General features: G+C 36.5%; 1 protein-coding gene across 1 annotated transcript in view; it reads left to right on the top strand.

Moving 5' to 3' along the window:
• Window positions 1–18,277, top strand: part of LOC117661834 (cilia- and flagella-associated protein 337-like) — a 55,229-nt gene that overhangs the window by 33,502 nt on the left and 3,450 nt on the right. The window contains exons 16-28 of the mRNA XM_034411025.3: window positions 2,691–2,793; window positions 4,986–5,092; window positions 5,186–5,265; window positions 5,354–5,408; window positions 6,282–6,327; window positions 7,987–8,046; window positions 9,393–9,558; window positions 10,483–10,569; window positions 10,984–11,042; window positions 11,709–11,850; window positions 13,009–13,048; window positions 13,127–13,215; window positions 16,962–17,137. Of these exons, the coding sequence (XP_034266916.2) occupies window positions 2,691–2,793; window positions 4,986–5,092; window positions 5,186–5,265; window positions 5,354–5,408; window positions 6,282–6,327; window positions 7,987–8,046; window positions 9,393–9,558; window positions 10,483–10,569; window positions 10,984–11,042; window positions 11,709–11,850; window positions 13,009–13,048; window positions 13,127–13,215; window positions 16,962–17,137 (1,210 nt within the window). The remainder of the gene's footprint in view (window positions 1–2,690; window positions 2,794–4,985; window positions 5,093–5,185; window positions 5,266–5,353; window positions 5,409–6,281; window positions 6,328–7,986; window positions 8,047–9,392; window positions 9,559–10,482; window positions 10,570–10,983; window positions 11,043–11,708; window positions 11,851–13,008; window positions 13,049–13,126; window positions 13,216–16,961; window positions 17,138–18,277) is intronic.

Raw genomic sequence — 18,277 nt, forward strand, 5'->3', positions numbered from 1 at the left:
CCGGTAGCAGAAATTTTGAGTAGTTCGGAGAACCGGTAGTAAAAATTCTGACTGACCCCGCCCACATCTATTCTCTGCCTCCCAAGTCCCAGCTGATTGGAAGAAAATGGGATTTTGCAGTAACCTTCCCCTGGATTGGGGACAGAATGGAGATTTTACTGTATCCTTCCCCTGCCAAGCCCGCCAAGCCACGCCCACCAAGCCATGCCACACCTACCAAGCCACACCCACAGAACCAGTAGTAAAAATTTTTGAAACCCACCACTGATCAGGAGGGTTAGGAACCATAGAGGAAAAGTGATACTCAAATATATCTAGGCACTTTTGGGAGTACCAAATTGTTTATCTAATACCAGTTTATGTTTAGATACAGGACTGACATTAATTAAACCTTAAATACAGCTTTTAGTTAATTTTTACTTCAAAAGACTTTGTTTAAAGATTTTATTTCTTTCATAATTTCAGATTCATTCGGAAAAAAACCTAATTTCAATTTAATTCTGCTGAGTGAAGAATTAGCTTCAATTAATGAAAGTAAACTACAATAAGTCTAAAAGATTACACATTCAAATATGTGTTATTATAATCTTAAATCAAAATATAACCAAAAATGTAATCAGTAGAAATGAATAAAGCAAGTCAGAATTAAGACTTCAACAATATGATACAGTTCATTTAGATTTGATGAATGCTTGTTGGCCAAAGAATAGCCAACAAGCTATATAAATGTTTGTTTTAGTGTTCTGTTTGTCAGTTTATGTCAGAATAAAACTTATGATGTAAGAGAATATGGTCAGTCAACTTGTTCTCCTCTGTTTCACAAAGGGATAAATTTGGGGATTTGGACTTTTATTCTATTTACTTTGTAAAATTGCCAGTGGCAATGAATTGAAAAGGATACTGGTGGATGTCCAGTGATATCTGGAATGAGTTAGTTTAGATAATCTGCAGCAGAGATGGGTTTCAGCAGTTTCTGACTAGTTCTGGAGAACCGGTAGCGGAAATTGTGAGTAGTTCGGAGAACCGGTAGTAAAAATTCTGACTGGCCCTGCCCCCATCTATTCTCTGCCTCCCAAATCCCCGCTGATTGTGAGGAAATGAGGATTTTGCAATAACCTTCCCCCAGATTGGGGAGGAAATGGAGATTTTATAGTATCCTTCCCCTGGAGTGGGGTGGGAATGGAGATTTTACAGTATCCTTCCCCTGCCAGGCCCACCAAGCCACACCCACAGAACCAGTAGTAAAAATTTTTGAAACCCACCACTTATCTGCAGGTGACTGTAATTGTTTGAAAGAAATCAAATTAAATTTCTATGTGTTCAATTCACTACTCTTATAACACCTACACTTTTTTAAAAGCCAGAAAATAATAACAATTCTGAGGAAAAAATCACAGGAAAGCACTTTCTTGTGATATTTTCCCAACCTAGTACATCTGTAAGTATCAAAAGTGACTAATGAAAGAAGCCTTAGCCAAGCAAAGAGAATAGTGTGTTATCTAAAGATATTATATAAAGAATGCTACAGATTGAAACAAAAGGAGGCACAAGGGCTTAGCGGTTAAAGGCGCTGAGCTTGTCAGCTAGAAACTCTGGCTTTGAGACCTGAGGGCTATGCAACTCCCGTTCCTTGCTCCAGCTCCTGCCCCACTTAGTAGTTCGAAAGCATGCAAATGCGAGTAGATTAATAGGTACCACTTTAGTGGGAAAATAATAGCATTCCATGTGTATTGGTGTATAATCATGCTGGCCACATGACCATGGAAATTGTCTTTGGACAATGCTGGTTCCCTTGGCTAAAAAACGGAAATAAGCACCACCTCATAGAGTCAGACACAACTGGACAGAGGAAACCTTTACCTTTTCACATATTGATTATAAAAATAATTTTACAATGGCTAGACGTTATATTTATGTTTGTTTCCTGAATTTTTTTTAAAAAAAACCTAATTATGTGATTTAATAATTCTTAAATATAGGAAAGTTTTAATGTGTCTTATTTTTATCTGCGGTTTTAGAAGATTGATACAGAAGGCAAGACAGGGACATGTATCTTTCCTTGCAGATATGGGATATGGAGGATCAGATATATTTTGGTGAATATAGAGAAATGCAGACTTCACTTCCTACTATTTTGTTAATTTTATAGATACATAAAGTTTATCTTGCCACTAAGACTGAAGAATAGAATAGAATAGAATAGAATAGAATAGAATAGAATAGAATAGAATAGAATAGAATAGAATAGAATAGAATAGAATAGAATAGAATAGAATAGAATAGAATAGAACAGAACAGAACAGAACAGAACAGAATAGAATTCTTTATTGGCCAAGTGTGATTGGATACACAAGGATTTTGTCTTTGGTGCATAAGCTCCCAGTGTACACACATACAACTTTATTTAGAGATACTAAATTCAACAAAACATACTTATTAAGATTAGTATATTAATAAATTTGTTTGGACAGTTATTCAGGAAAAATATGATAAAAAATTGGGCTTTGGATTCATTTTTGAATAGTTGGAATGCTATTGATTTGTATAGGTTTGATGTACTGTAATGGTAGCTTTTCTTTTTAATTATAGAATAATGCATTTATTTATATTTTGCTAATTAAGCAATAGTGGCAAGAGAAATAACATTTTAATTTATTGATAATTTGATTCTGTTGTTGTCTCTAAAGTAGATCAGCTCCAGATCTTTATATAGTAACTTCCCATAAAAAACCAGTTTTGTGCTGCAAATTCAATAAAGTGTTCAGGCATGTTGTGAGCTGCTCTGAAGATTCTGTAAGTGAAATGATAATTATAAAATTCTCTTCAGTTTTGCATGTAATTATATAATCAATCTATTTACAGTCTTCAGAATTCTGAGTTTCTTTAGTATTAGATATGAAGTGAGTTGTGATTCGAGATTGAGCCTTCTCAAAATTCCTTGCCAAAAGGCATGGTAAAAATGGCTTTTTAAATTTTTTTTACATATTAATGGACCCATAATTTTTACCTAAGACTGTCTACTGTTGACCTTACCCCATTCCTAAGAGATCTGTATGGGGCGTGCATAAGCACACCAGCGTGCCTACTGTCCCTGTCCTACTGTCCCCATTTATTCATGTCCATTTCATGTATTCATAATAATGTTTATACTTACATCTGTTATCTTATACATGCTTGACAAATAAATAAATAGAAAGAAAGAAAGAAAGAAAGAAAGAAAGAAAGAAAGAAAGAAAGAAAGAAAGAAAGAAAGAAAGCAGTTATCTCTAGTTACTCTTAGTGTGTCTATATGCCTTTCAGGATCAGAAGCAAATGCTTTTAAATAAGTACTTAAAAAGACAAGCTGTCATACATGTGCTTCCAAAAACATTCGCTTATTGTGTGCTATGTATCAGTGTTTCTCAACTTCATCAATTTTAAAAGTCACTTTGTGAGAGATGTGCAGTTGTAAAACTGTGAGAAATTATTTGTGGAATAGCCAGCATGCTGAAGTGCACTTCTATTAAAGATGCACAGGCTGAGAAACCTTGTTTTAAATACACTCTATGTTATTATGAAGTAGCCTCCCACAAAACAAGTCTTCCTGTGTATTTGTTTTAGATTGCAGTTTTATAGCCAATCATATATATTTCTTCATTTTCTTCCTCCTCCTCTTCTTCCTCCTCCTTTGTCATCAATAAGGCTTACTCTCAGATAATCTAGATACATTAGGCTGCTGCTTAAAACCAAGCAATTTAAAAATAACCTAAAACTAAGGAGGATTTTCCTAACAGTAAGAACAATTAACCAATAGAATGGCTTGCCTTCAGAAATTGTGGGTGCTATTAAAAAAAGACTGGAAAGCCATTTGTCTGAAATAGTATAGGGTTTCCTGCCTGAGCAGGAGGTTGGACTACCAGGGTCCCTTCCTTCTATTCCTATTCCTATTCCTATTCCTATTCCTATTCCTATTCCTATTCCCACTCCCATTCCTTATTCCTATTCCTATTCCTATTCCCACTCCCATTCCTTATTCCTATTCTTTCTATATTTTACAGTGCAAACTTCTGCCTATCTACTCTTATTGAAGTCAATAAAACTTAATCATCAATAAATTAGCCTCAAATCACAGGTGACAAGTTTGTCTCAACAAACTTGTTTATTAAATTTGTTTGCTTCCCATCTTGCTGCAAGGCGACTCTTGTGTCCAGTATATTTTAAAAACTGCTCGGTGCACTTTAATTTCCGAACAAAGTTTCTATACTGTCTGCTACATCTCTTTGGCTACATTCTAAAACAGAAAGAAAACAAATAAGTTGTGTTATTAAATGAGGGAGAGGAATGCCTGATAAAACCAAGGGATCATATAGAAATCACATGGCCATGAGTTGTAATGCTTATAAACACAAATAATATTACTCTAGGGAAGTATGGCTGCTTTATGTGCAAAAGGTCTCAATTCCAATATCCACCACCTCCTGGCTAGGAAATAAGACTTCTTTGGAACCCTGGAGAGTCAGTGATGTTAACCACATTGGCCTAATAGATCATCAATAGTGTGACTTGTATAAGGCAACTATACATGTTTTTACATACATTTGATCTTGGTTGTTGCCAAAGAAAAAGGATCTGTTTGCTAGAGCTGTGTGGGCTTCAAACATAATTCAGAAGAAAATCATGTGTAAGCAGAAATATCCTGTCCCTCTGCTCTTCATTAAAGAAGCTCCATATCCTGGATCTTACAAGATGACAATTTAATCAATGGGATTTGGAGCATGCCAATTCTGTCAGATTGTGTGGGGTGGAAAGAAAAGATGAAGGATAGGCTGTTCTTAGATGACCAGACTTGTGCCATGAGGGGTTTTATAGGTGACAACCAGTACTTTGAATTGCATCCAAAAATCCACTGTCAGAGCAGCTTGTAGAATAGATTTCTCTGTGAGATACTTGTTTTAGGATCATGGCAGTAGTGTTTCAATATCTGTCCCTTTTTTTCTTCTTTTAAGGTGGTCAAGGTATGGGATTTCGAAAGCGGAAAGCCTGTATTTGAATTTGGCAATGCTCATGGTGATTCTGCAATTACATGCCTCACATTTGATTTTAGTGGAAGAAGGTACATTTGGAGAGTTTCAGTGTGTGAGAAGGGTTGTGATATTTTTTTTACACATTGCTAAAGAAATAATTAGGCATTGCAATCATGTTTCAGACTCATTACTGGAGGAAAAGATGGCTGCTTGAAAATATGGAATTATAATAATGGACAGTGTCTTCACACTTTGAAAAAGGGTAAGCAGAACGTTGATTGAATTATCTAAACATTCATTTCAAGAAGGGGAAAATTACGAGTCCAGCATTATGTTTTTCTTCTGTACAGAAGACAGATATGATGAAGTTCGTGACTGTGCTTATGCGGAGATCAACAAAAATGAGTAAGTGTTATCCACATTTGTCATAATGTGTGACATTTTAGTGTAGGAAAGGCTAATGAAAACAATGTGTTGTTGTTGTTTTTTTGTTTTGTTTTGTTTTTGTGGGGCAGGTTCATAGAAACAGGCCTCTTTCTTCTTGAAAAAATAAGCTTCAATCCATCACATTGTTTTGGCAGATGACATTGGAAAAGATCTCATACATTTCCCTCATGTTAGGGATCTATCTGAGTCTTCAGGTTCAGAAAAATAGGTATTTTGATTGTTGAGGTATTTTATTACATTCAAGGATATAGAGTAGTGCTGGAGAGGGGAATAAATAGCTTGGCTTGCTCTTGTCTTTAGCAGTTAAATATGCAGAAATAAGCATGTAAAACTTAATGGCATGAAGGTACAGTTTCATACATACAAAATCCTTTTAAAAGAATTCAATGGTCATTCAGAAGCTGATATATATTGAAGACAGAGTTACAGAATTAAGATGAATGCCTGATTATTAAAACTTGGGGGGAAATCTAATAAACAAAACCTCTTACAATAATGAAGAATGAATGAAAATTTTGAGAGTGTACTGCTTAAAATACAAACTCCATTCTGCAGTGTGACAGCTATAGTCTGAACTGGAGAAAAAAGATCTTTTTAGCTCAGCTCAGCTGAAAGTGAATGAACTCCTTGAAAAATTAGTGACAACTGAAGATTACACCTATATTTAAAATGAATAATAAATCATTCAACTCACTGACAGTTTAATAGCGTAATTTATATAAGAGGGATAGTGGAATATAGCTGGCCCTAGCAGCTAGACTCTTAACTGCTGCTGCATAGCAGAAAGACTATAATAATTCAAATTTTGGTAAACATTAATTGCTTTTGCAGGTATATCATAGGTGTGGGATGGGACAGAAGAATAAATTTGTTTTATGTAAGTAACACATTTCTATACAAAAAATGGTATCACTCTTAATTGATTGTCGAAATTGTTGTGCCAAAGTACCCTCGTACATAAATAATGGCCTTGTAGTGAGAACACTTTCCATTTTAGTGTAGGAACTGGCTCTATTGGCCCATGATTTTAAGTGGCCAAAATTGCATTACTTAGTTAATTATGGTCCCCAAAAGTTGGTGTTCTGCTTTCACTGTAGTGCCTCTACACTGCTAGTAGCAAATTCAAGAATAGATCAGCAAGAAAATCCGAGAATTCTGTTAGCTACTACCTGAATCTATGGGCAAATACCACTTATTATTCACAGTGGTCAATCCACATGTAGCAATGAAAAGGCCCTTCCACTTTGTACACAAGATGTAACCAGATGGATGTATGGATTGATATGTGTTGTATACACATTTCCCAAAATTTGAACTTGATTCCTAGTAATTATATGGGCATATCAATGAGGTTTTCTTAGCAGCAGTATGTTATGCTTTCTTTTGGATTCTTTCTCTATTAACAATCACAGTGGTATATTGTGTGAAATGTGGCTTCTAGGCTAATAAAGATTCATGAGTCTATTAATAATCAGTTGCAAACTTCCCCTTTATCAGCTATGAGAAAGAAAATCAGAAAGCTTCCATTATAATACATCTAAATATATGTTGTCTCCAGGGGTGAAATGCTCCCGGATCGGACCGGATCGCCAGATCCGTAGCGATCTTGGCCGGTGGTTTGGCAATTCAGTAGTGATGGTGGAGCAAAGCTCCGCCCACCCACCTGGGTGTCATTACTTCCTGGTTTTAACGTGTTTTATGCACAGAAAGTCTGCGCGCGGTCATGCGCTTCTGAACCGGTAAGGAAGGTAAGTAGATTTCACCCCTGGTTGTCTCTAAATTGAAAAGACTGGTTTTAAATCAGGTAGTTGCCAAACAGCCTGACAATTCCATGCAAACAGATTTCAAATTCTTTTAAAGGCTGTTAGCTGCTATTAGGGCCCTGTTAATGGCAAGAGAATCACAGCTTAAGTGGACAGAAGGGTATGAATACGGAGGATGTAAGGATGGAGTTGCATTCAACAGATGGGATTGTGAAGCATGAGAAGATGAAAGTCAAGACTTCTCTCTGTATGTAGAGAGAAACAAGAAACAAGAAACAAGAATTGCAATAGGACTGGATATAAATTCTAGATTGGTTTCTTACACCCAGAGATTGTTTTGTTATGGCTACTCTTCTAAAACTGTAATAAAGGTTTACTTGTAGCCATGTTTGTCCAACTCTCTGGGGCTTTGTACCTAATTTGTAATTGTGCTTTGAATGACCAACACACTTTAAATTCAGTTTAATGTCAGAATTGGATAACTGTTTAGGAAAAGTGTAAAATAAAATGGCAGCATTGTAAGGCTTCAGTGGGAGGATGGATTGCAGTACAAACGTCAAGGGAAGCCACAATCTACTCATAGGAACAAATGCTGGTAACTTATTGAATGCACAACTCAGATGAGAAATAGGCAAATCAGATTTGGGTAACTTTAATGGAATAATAGAATTGGAGCTAAATTTTATTTTTGTATGTCTGGAAATGCAAAGTTCATGTTGAGATTATAAATGATTATCTTAGATATAATTTTATTTGGATATTTTCTGTTATAGGATTCCACAGATGATTTCTATCATATTAAGAAACCTCAGCCCCACTGGCAGGATGACATAGTAAGAAATGTTTGGCATATAAAGTGCTATATAAGCAGTTTGGGATCAGCAGCTTGATTACATTTGGGGAGTTGGATAATATAAGAGTGGAGATAAATCTCTGATCTGATCCATCTTTGTGGATTGGTACTGCTGGATAAACTTGAAAGACTTACTTTGTACTTTCCCTAGGAATATATCACATGAGCTAGCTCCAGATAAATTCACAAATCACCCTTTTGCTTAAAAGAAGAACAAAGCATAAATAAATCAGAGAGAGGGAGAGAGGGACCCTCATCTATATCTTGTTAACTGGAAGCATTATACTGGTGAATCAGATGAGGCCTACAAGTTGAAGCTTTCCACCTCCAAATAGATGATCTGTAAATCCTGGAAACAACACATGACCAATTTGTCTTCTTGACTCATCAGATGTGGATAATCTCTTTTTCTGATGACTTCCAATAAGATAAAATTAGTCACATGGTGCTTTCTTGTGGCCAGTGTGACTGAGGCCATCCATAAAGAGCCCTGGTGGCGCAGCAGACTAAAGCACTGTTATTAACATCAGCTGCCTGCAATTACTGCAAGTTCAAATCTCACCAGGCTCAAGGTTGACTCAGCCTTCCATCCTTTCTAAGGTAGGTAAAATGAGGACCCGGATTGTGGGGGCAATAAGCTGACTTTGTATAAAATATACAAAAATATGAAGGCTATTGCTTAATGCATTGTAAGCCACCCTGAGTCTCCGGAGAAGGGCGGCATTTAAATCAAATCAAAAACAAAAAAGTAAATGAACATGGCAGTATCCAAAAATATAGGCTTATTTTTTTCATAAAAGTCAGCCTATTAACTTTATTTTATAAAGTATATTTATTTCCAGGGTATACGTAGTGGCCATACTGAAAGTTGTAGACTTTGCAACTCATGAGAGCTTATACTTATGAAGTTATACTGAATTGTGTAATTTCATCTACCTGTTGGTTTGCATATTGTGTAAAATCAGGGGTGAAATCCAGCAGGTTCTGACAGGTTCTGGAGAACCGGTAGCAGAAATTTTGAGTAGTTTGGAGAACCAGCAAATACCACCTCTGGCTGGCCCCAGGAGTGGGGAGGGAATGGGAATTTTGCAGAATCCTTTCTCTGTAGTGGGGTGGGAATGGAGATTTTGCAGTATCCTTCCCTGCCACACCCACCAAGCCACACCACACCACGCCCACCAAGCAACGCCCATAGAACCGGTAGTAAAAAAATTTGGATTTCACCACTGTGTAAAATACAATCGAAACCAAAACACAAACAACTCGAATCAGTCTTGTTCACTTTTTTCTTACTTTTTTTCTTACCTTTTTTTCCCCCTTATCCAGAACTGGGGACACAAAGAAGACATTCTCTGTGTTGCTCAGTGTCCCCCTAATCTTCTTGCAACATCCAGTTATGATGGTGAAATTATTGTTTGGAATATGGTCTCAGGTCACATAGACCATAGATTCTACATTCCAATGACCACAGCTGCCTCTGTTCATTCTCAGAGTAAGTTTACTAATAATAAAAAAAAGACTGTAGAATATAATTCTCACATTGCCATGAATGATTCTTTATGAATCATTGCATATGGAATTGCATAGAAATGGAAAATACCGGGGAAATTCACAGTTGAAGCCTAGCCCATGTTTGGGCTAGTTAAAACAACTCAGTGTTTTACCACACTAGGAATAGTTAAGTCAGCCCATTAATTTTGTTGATGTTATTTTAATATATATGTCACCTCCTGATTTCCAGATGGGTGGGCAGGAAATGATCTTTATTTGGCATAGGTCCTTAAACTATTTAATTAATGTATCTCAGTCATGTGTTCAACACAGCTCTTTTGACTGACATTAGAAACAGATTTCTGCTGGAACTTGGTCTACAGCTCAGATCTTTGAAATAAGAACATTAAAATAAGATCTCTATGCATTTATTTCATTCAGAAGTGGTTTTATCTGGATAGGTCACATTCACAAGCAAAAGACACAAATAAAATAGAAGGCAATAGATCAGGGTGGGGGAGGCTAAAATTTAGCAGATTAAAGCTACAAACCTTTCTAAAAAGTTTGATCCCAAAAAAATCTCTTCCAAATATACAATTCAGATAAAATTAAATTAAGTGTATTTGTAGCAGATATATACACTTACAGTTGTAGTCTTAAAAAGTATATAACATTCCCAGAGCACGGGGCCTTTTATTTACTTATGCTAAAATTTAATCATAGAAATTAAATTTTTAACTTTAATAATATGGATATTTGACTGCATTCACATATTGTGCCAAGTCTTGGTTAATTTAATTATGACTTAATTGGCAAACTATAAATGTCTGGATGCAAAGTCAAGCCAAACAAATTTCATAATAATATATTAGGATGAATGCAGTTGGGCTATTACAGTGATGATATGTTTTTCTTTCCCCACCAGTTGATGTGATACGGATAATTTTTCTAAAGACTCGTGCTGTGAAATTTGATTCAACTACTGCATCTCTGGTTTCCAATGGGCCACAAGGTAGGATTAATAGATGATATAAATAATTAACAAAACAACCATAGTGATAACCTAATTAATTGATGAGCCCAATTTGGAGATAAATTCTATTTCAATTAATTTTGCTTATGTTTTTACAGACTAGATAAGGAAATGATACTTCGATGTCAGGAACCTTGTTTCCGCTTGTCACAGCATCATCAATCATGCTAAAAACATGGAAAGATAAAGCAATGAGATTAGAAATCCTAGAGAGAGTCCTAGCAATCTTAAACTTTATATAATCAAGTCTATACGCACTGTAGTTTTATAAATTTGCCTTCAGGTTATTCAGTTACAGTTAATACAGAAGTATGCTTGTTTAAATGTTACCAAATATTTCATCTTGTGTCTTTATGATTCCTCTCCCCCCCACCACCACCCGCCGCCCCTCAGGTTTTTTGCATTTCTGGAGCCTGTTTTCAGAGGATCCACTCATAGCAAGTTTTCAACCAGTAAGTTTAATTGGTAAAATTAATGGCTGTAAAAGTTAGAAAGAAAACCAGTTTGCTGTAGAGATTAAAGCTAGAAACTGGGAGACTCTGAGTTCTAGATTAGCTGATCTTGGGCCAGTCACTTTCTCTTAGCCCTAGGAAGAAGGCAATGCCAACCCCTTTCCAAAAACCTCTTCAGAAAACTGCTGGGATTTATTCAGACAGCTGCCAGGAGTCAAGATTGACTTGAAGGCAATCATCATAATCATAATCATATACTAAATCTAGTTTAAATATCTGTCTGATTGTGTGATGAATTATAAACAGATCTTCAGCATGAATACTGGTAAATTTGTAGTCCTGTTTCACTGATTGAAGTTTAAGATCATCATCGCATGAAGTACCGGTACTCATTCTGTTAAATCTTTATGAATGCAAGATTTTACATTGTCTTGTGGTATAACGCAGAGATGGCCACTACAATATGGATGTTATTGGAGTTGCTTAAGGAATTCAATCTCCCTGAAATTTAATGTGAGCAGATAGCTGATGAGAAATTCCTGGACTAACATGCAAATCAGAATCTCATTCTTTGGAATTTATACTTCTCCTTATACTGTATAGTCATGCAGTCATGCAATTTTCAAAACAGTGCATAATTTTACGGTGTACGACTGTATACTCCAGTCTAGGGGGAAATCCCTGATCAGCAGCATTGCTATGACTGCAGATGATTCGTATATGTATGCAGCTGATGAAGATGGTTATGTATATGTCCATGACATCCAAAATTATGCCCTTCAGGATACAAAAGAAGAAACACCAAAATGTATGTGTATATGTATATTACAGCTTTTTATCTAGAACTGGAAGAACGAATTTTAAAAAATTAATCTAGAGTGCATTATTTTAAAAAGTTGAATTGGTCCAGATATCGCTCACAGAGTGGTATTCCTAGACTGTATGGTTTAATTTTGTAAAAAGGCAATATTCTTTAATACGGCTGGTGAAATAATCACTTAAAATGTAAAATCAAGAGCTGATTATATTTTTGTATGTAGTACTCCTATTTAATGATTGCAACAGACAAGAAACAACAGAGAAAATATTATATTTATAAAAGCTGTAAGAGGCAAGTTTGGATGGAGTATTTAAGTGACTATTCTGTAATCTTTCTTTTAAAGACATATTACTCTCGCTCTGCATGCCACCCTCCTAAAATAATTACTTAAGTCAGTTGTTTCTTAACAGGGCATATATGTTGCTCAAATCATGCTTTGTGTAAATGACGGACATAGAAAAGAGACCTAGTCTTTTTTATTCTAGCAGATAAAGACACCCCTACCTGTATTTTGAGGGACATGAATTTGGAATCTTCCTGAAAGCTAAAATGCAGGAAAAACGAGTCTGTTTATTTTCTTTCAGTCCTTGTTATGGAATTATTTTTATCTCACCTCCAAGCCTGAAGTAAACTTTGAATGGTGGGTGTTTATGGGGGCAAGCAGTGGTGGGTTTCACTTACCTTTGCTACTGGTTTGCTCGCGCATGCGCAGAGCGTATTTGATGATATCCAGGCAGGTGGGCAGAGCCTCCCGCTGCTGCTACTACCGGTTTGCCCAAACCAGGGCAAACCGGTAGCAACCCACCACTGGAGGCAAGGGAAAGTGGGTGTTATATAGACTGGCAGAATATTGGAGCCCACAAAATTTCCATTGATTTTTTTTCCTGTTCTGAATGCTAATGCGTATATACTATGGAAGTTATAAGAAGAGCAGAGCAAGGTGCTCCAAAATTACATTCCCCCTATAACCTCATGCTCCAATCCTGGACTCAGATATTTTCAGAGACTACAGTCCTAAGGTCTCACGTATTATATGTTTAAATATAAGACCTTAATATATATATATATACTGTAGTGTTTTTCTCTATTAATATAATTCTGAACAGTCCATGAATAAACTGATATTTTTCTTTTTTCTTGCTTCAGATGTGAACCATTGGCGAGCTCATTTAGGTCTGGTTCTAACGTAAGTATGATCTTAACCATTACAAAAGGATAATTTATGCTTATATAGTAGGTCTGATTCTTTTCTTTTAATCCACAGGTTAGAAGTTATAGATGAAGATAATATCCTTTTATCCTGTTCTATTGATTGTACAATTCGTTTGTGGAGTCTGAATGGAGAGTACATTGGTAAATCAATACGTTTGTAAAGCATGAGCATAATGCGATATCTTAAATATTAGTAAAAATTTAGAAGAAGGAAAATTGGATAGTTGTAGCAACAGAGTTGACTTAAATATATATCTTTCTGTTAATCTTTATAATGCAATGGAAAACCATGACACAATTTTATTGTCTGACTTTGTGGCACTTTAAATAAATCATCAAGTAAGAGTTTTATCAGATAAATGAGAATGATTTACATTACAATATAAGATAAGATATAATTTAGTATAATTGAAGATGTAGTGGATAGCAGGGTTCCAATAACAGTCCATATGAAATCAAAACGCCAAGATTCCTCAATCTATACTTCCTCAAAGTATAGATTTATTAGGCATGTCATATTGGCACAGCTGGTGAAAACCCAAATCTGAAGTCCCCCGGGTTTTCCCCACCCAGTTCAAAATACAAAGTTTTTCCTTCTATCACACACAACCATCACATGCCCCAATCAGATCTCTCTCTCCATCCCGGATGCCTCCAATCCACGCCCCTCCAGGTGCTGGTGAGAGTGTCCTTGGTTCCCAGACGGAAGAATGTTATTTTGGCTACATATTCCCTCAGCTATCTCTACTCCCCCCTCTCTTTCCCACAGCTTCATCCAGGCTCGCTGTTGCAACCCTGAAGATGTTCAAAGATGGCTCCAGGGTTGACAGGGGAGGATTGTTGTTGTTGTTTGCAGTAGCAGAATAACACTGCTGCTTCTTCTTTTTTTCATATGCACACAACAGTCTGCACTTTTTAATCATCCTCCCTTTCTTCCTTTGTATAATCCTTTTGGAGAAGGGAAGAGGAAGGAAAGAAAGAGAAAAGTCGAACGCATATAAAAATAAAAATTTAGATATTATTTTGTTGCAGCTGTTTTGTTAGTGTGATGAATTATTTGATTTTGAACCCAGTGAACTGTCTGCTGTTTTTTATTTATTTTTATCAGTGGACATAATATAATGGACTTGATGCAGATTTAATTGTACTAATACATAATTGCTCATAATAAAGCAACTTAATCAATTGGTCTCAGTCCTATTAGTATCGATGAGAACTACATGCAATTAGCCTTGAATTTTTGCTATTTGAAAAAGAAAATCCTTCTGCAAGAAAAAGTTTCTGTCAGGGTTGCAAGTAACACACCCAACCAAGTAAGACTCTGAGGCAGACAGTTCCTTAGCTCCGCTTACTGGGAGGAGAGTTTCTTTCTATGGAAGACACATCTTGTTTAGAGCTACAGATTTGGGCTACAAAACTCTTCCCATTAAGGATAGCAAAGAGTTACAGTTCTCTATATCTATTTGCTGCTATCTAATTAGGGGTGGTTTCTAAATTTTTTTACTACCGGTTCTGTGGGCGTGGCTTATTTTGTGGGCATGGCTTAGTGGGGGGTAATGTGACTGGGTGTGCATGGCCAATTTTTTTTTTTTTTTTACTTTTAAAAGCATTTTTTCTACAACCTTAAGAGATTGCAGTAAAAAATGCTTTTAGAAGCCTCTGACGATCAGGCAACTCAGCTGGGATCTCCAGAGGCTTTTAAAGGCATTTTTTCCTACAACCTCTTCAGCTGAAGAGGTTGTAGAAAAAATGCTTTTAAAAGCCTCTGTCAATCCCAGCTGAGCTGCGCGATCATCAGAAGCTTTCTTTTTTTACTTTTAAAAGCATTTTTTTGGCTGAAGAGGTTGTAGAAAAAATGCTTTTAAAAGTTTTAAAAAAAAGCCTCTGATGAGGTGGGCAGGGTAAGCGAGTGGTGACGGGCTAGGGACCGGTTCGGGGGTGTGGCTAGCCAATGTTATTACCAGTTCTCTAAACTACTACAAATTTGTACTATCAGTTCTTGCGAACCGGTGCGAACCGGGAGCAACCCACCACTGTATCTAATGGTTATTTAGATTTTAGCAATCCAGCAACAACAGCCCTAACATTATTCAGTTTAATGTTATTGCCTTTATAATATCTTCCATGCATATTTTCACTGTAATCCTTTATGCCTTGTCAACCCTAAATTCCACTGATTTAAAGTGTGCTACCATGTGAGTAGCCTTACATGAATCCCTGGAGCACTATTACTTCAACTATAATAGACTCCAGTTTGAAAGAAATATCTATGCACAATGTATTTCTATATGCACTGATGATGTTGCTTAGTCGGGTAGAGAGACATCTGCAAGTAAGTGACCAAGCTCAGAGTCTCCATAATTAAACCCTGAGCTTCATATATTCTCTTCTATTGAATTATATGTTCCTATCAAGTTTGCACATGTTAACAAAAAGCAAGAATTCCGTGGCCTCATGGCAATAATAGTTATGCACACATACTGAATATAATTAGCAACATCCAATCTACACCTAAGTTTGACTGAGCTCACACAATGTGTTTCATTCTTTAATGTGGCTTATTGACTAAACAAATAGCTGGATTTGTATATTACAAACAATAGTTAGGTTCACAAAACACCAAAATCATGCAACCATAAATTAGCTTTGCGAACGTAATCTTTGCCATGCGTAGACCAAATTATGGGAAATAATGCTATTGCTTTTAATGCATCTAATTGAATTCACATCCAGCTTATTGTTAAAAATGATCTTGTAATATAAGCTTTGTTCCCTTGGTCTGTAATGAAAGAGTGGAATATCAGATATGAATAATATATTAGCAGTATTTCCAGCCCCTTTTTTCTGTTTGAGCAATATATAATATGTTACGTTATAATAGCATTATACAGTAGTGGCCAAAATTGTGGAAATCTTTTGGGAAAAGTGTATTTTCTAAAACTAGCTAATATCACTTTTTTTTTTGGATAGTACCATAAAATTATATATCAATGGAAAGATAATTTAATCAAGAATGTAATGCAATAACTTTTATGAAGGATTTGCTATTAGAATAGCAGTTTCAGTATAAAGAAGAAAAGTAAAACACGTAGAAAAAACGAGATATACAAAAATTATCACCATAGAAAAAATGAGATATACAAAAATTATCACGTCAGTTAATAGTTGGGTAACCTTTAGCATGAATTACAGCCTTACAATGTCTTCCCATGGAGTGAACCAGTTCTGCAGCTGTAATAATGTGAAACCAAGATTGAATGATTGCCTCTATTAACTGGGTTTTATTGCTGGATTGCTTCTGACTAACAAGTTTCTTTAGTCGACTCCATAGATTTTCAATTGGCTATTCCCAGGCATTTCCAGCAGTGGAATATGATTATCTTGAAACTCCAAAAAAAAAAAAAAAGTGGTGTTATTAGCCATCAAATCTCAAAAATACACTTTTCCCAAAAGGTTTCCACAATTTTGGCCACTATTATATAATAATATGTTTGTTTTTCTTCTAAACTATTTTCACAGAATAGTCCTCCTTATTAAACCCTGGGCATAGCAATACATTATTCTCTAGGAATGCAAAAGTAGATTCTTGAGTTAGAGATGAAGCTAATGTTAAGTCTTGCAGATGTGAAATCTCTTATAATGGTAAAGAAATTCTTATAATGGCAAAGTATCTGTGAATCTAACTGTATTTGTATATTAGCTCCCACATTTTTTTTTGTCCTGCATCTCTCCCACTAATGGATAATTAACTCTTGGGACGGGGGTTCCTTTATCAGCATTGAACTTTGAAGGCACCTACCGCCTGTTTTACTAATTCTTGTCTGGCCTCAGATTCTTCATATTTGCTAGTTTCAGCATTACACTTTATTTTCTTCTTCCTTTCATAGGAACCTTTGGCCAGGAAGAACCTTGGGAAATTTTTAACACATCCTCCTGGAAACATCCTATGGTCCCTTATGAGATTTTGATAGATCCACAGAGTATGCCCATACATCCTATGCTGGAAGACACTTCCTCTGATATGCAGATCATCAGTCAAGATGAGAATAAAAATCCTTCCAAGGTTTAATTATGTTAACTATAAGCTTACTCAGACTATGCTTTGGTGCAGCTTGCAGGAAAAATTTAAACTATACTGGGATGTAATAGGGTCAGTGTGGGAAGACTTCCTGTCACAGAATAACCAGATCAATTTGTGATTTATTTGGTTCTTAAATTCAGTCCTTTGTATCCTTCCTACCACTATGCCTCTTACTCTAGTGCAGTGATGGCTAATCTTTTCCGGACCGAGTGCCCAAAGCGCGCCCCTGAACCTCCAAAATACAATGCGCACGCAGCTCCATGCATGTGCCCTGCCCCTGTGCATGTGTGTGCACCCCCACATATGCCCCCGTGCATGTATGCATAGCCCCCACATGTACCCCACCCCACATACATTCCATCCCTGGTGCATGCGCACATGGCCCTCCTCATGTGCCCCATCCCCTGTACATGTACACGTATGCCCCCGCATGTGCCCACATGCCCCCACATGCCCCTATCTCCCATGCATGCATGCGTGCCCCCTGCACACACTCCACCCCCGCACATGCGCAGCAGAGACCCGAAGACCAGCTGGCTGGCAGAAGGCATGCGCATATGCACAGAGGAGCTGAACTGGGGCGATGGCTCGCATGCCATCAGAGAGGACGCTGCTTGCCACCTCTGGCACGGGTGCCATAGGTTCACTATCACTATAGGATTTTATTATAAGGCTGAGTTTCAACTTCAAATTTCAATTTCTAGTAAATCTTTATAGTGTATATTGAAAGAAGCCACTTTGGGAATAATAGCAATGTTTCTTCCAGTTCTTAATAAAATAAATGATTATCAAAGTTATAGGTTGTAAATCATGCTTAAAACCAATGATAGCACTCACTATCATACAGACCCTGAATCATCTACATATAGTCCTTGACTTACAACAATTCATTAGGTGACAATTTAAAATTACAACGTCATTGAAAAAAAGTGACTTATGACCATTTTTCACATGGCCGTTGCAGCATCCACGTGGTCACATGATCAAAATTCGGATGCTTGGCAACTGGTTCATATTTATGACGGTTGCAGTGTCCCAGGGTCATGCGATCAACTTTTGTGACCCGGCAAGCAAAATCAATGGGGAAGCCAGATTCACTTAACAATTGTGTTACTAAACAGT

The sequence above is a fragment of the Pantherophis guttatus genome, chromosome 5 (assembly GCF_059756535.1).
Source record: "Pantherophis guttatus breed Tessera chromosome 5, ASM5975653v1, whole genome shotgun sequence".
Classification (NCBI taxonomy): Eukaryota; Metazoa; Chordata; class Lepidosauria; order Squamata; family Colubridae; genus Pantherophis; species Pantherophis guttatus.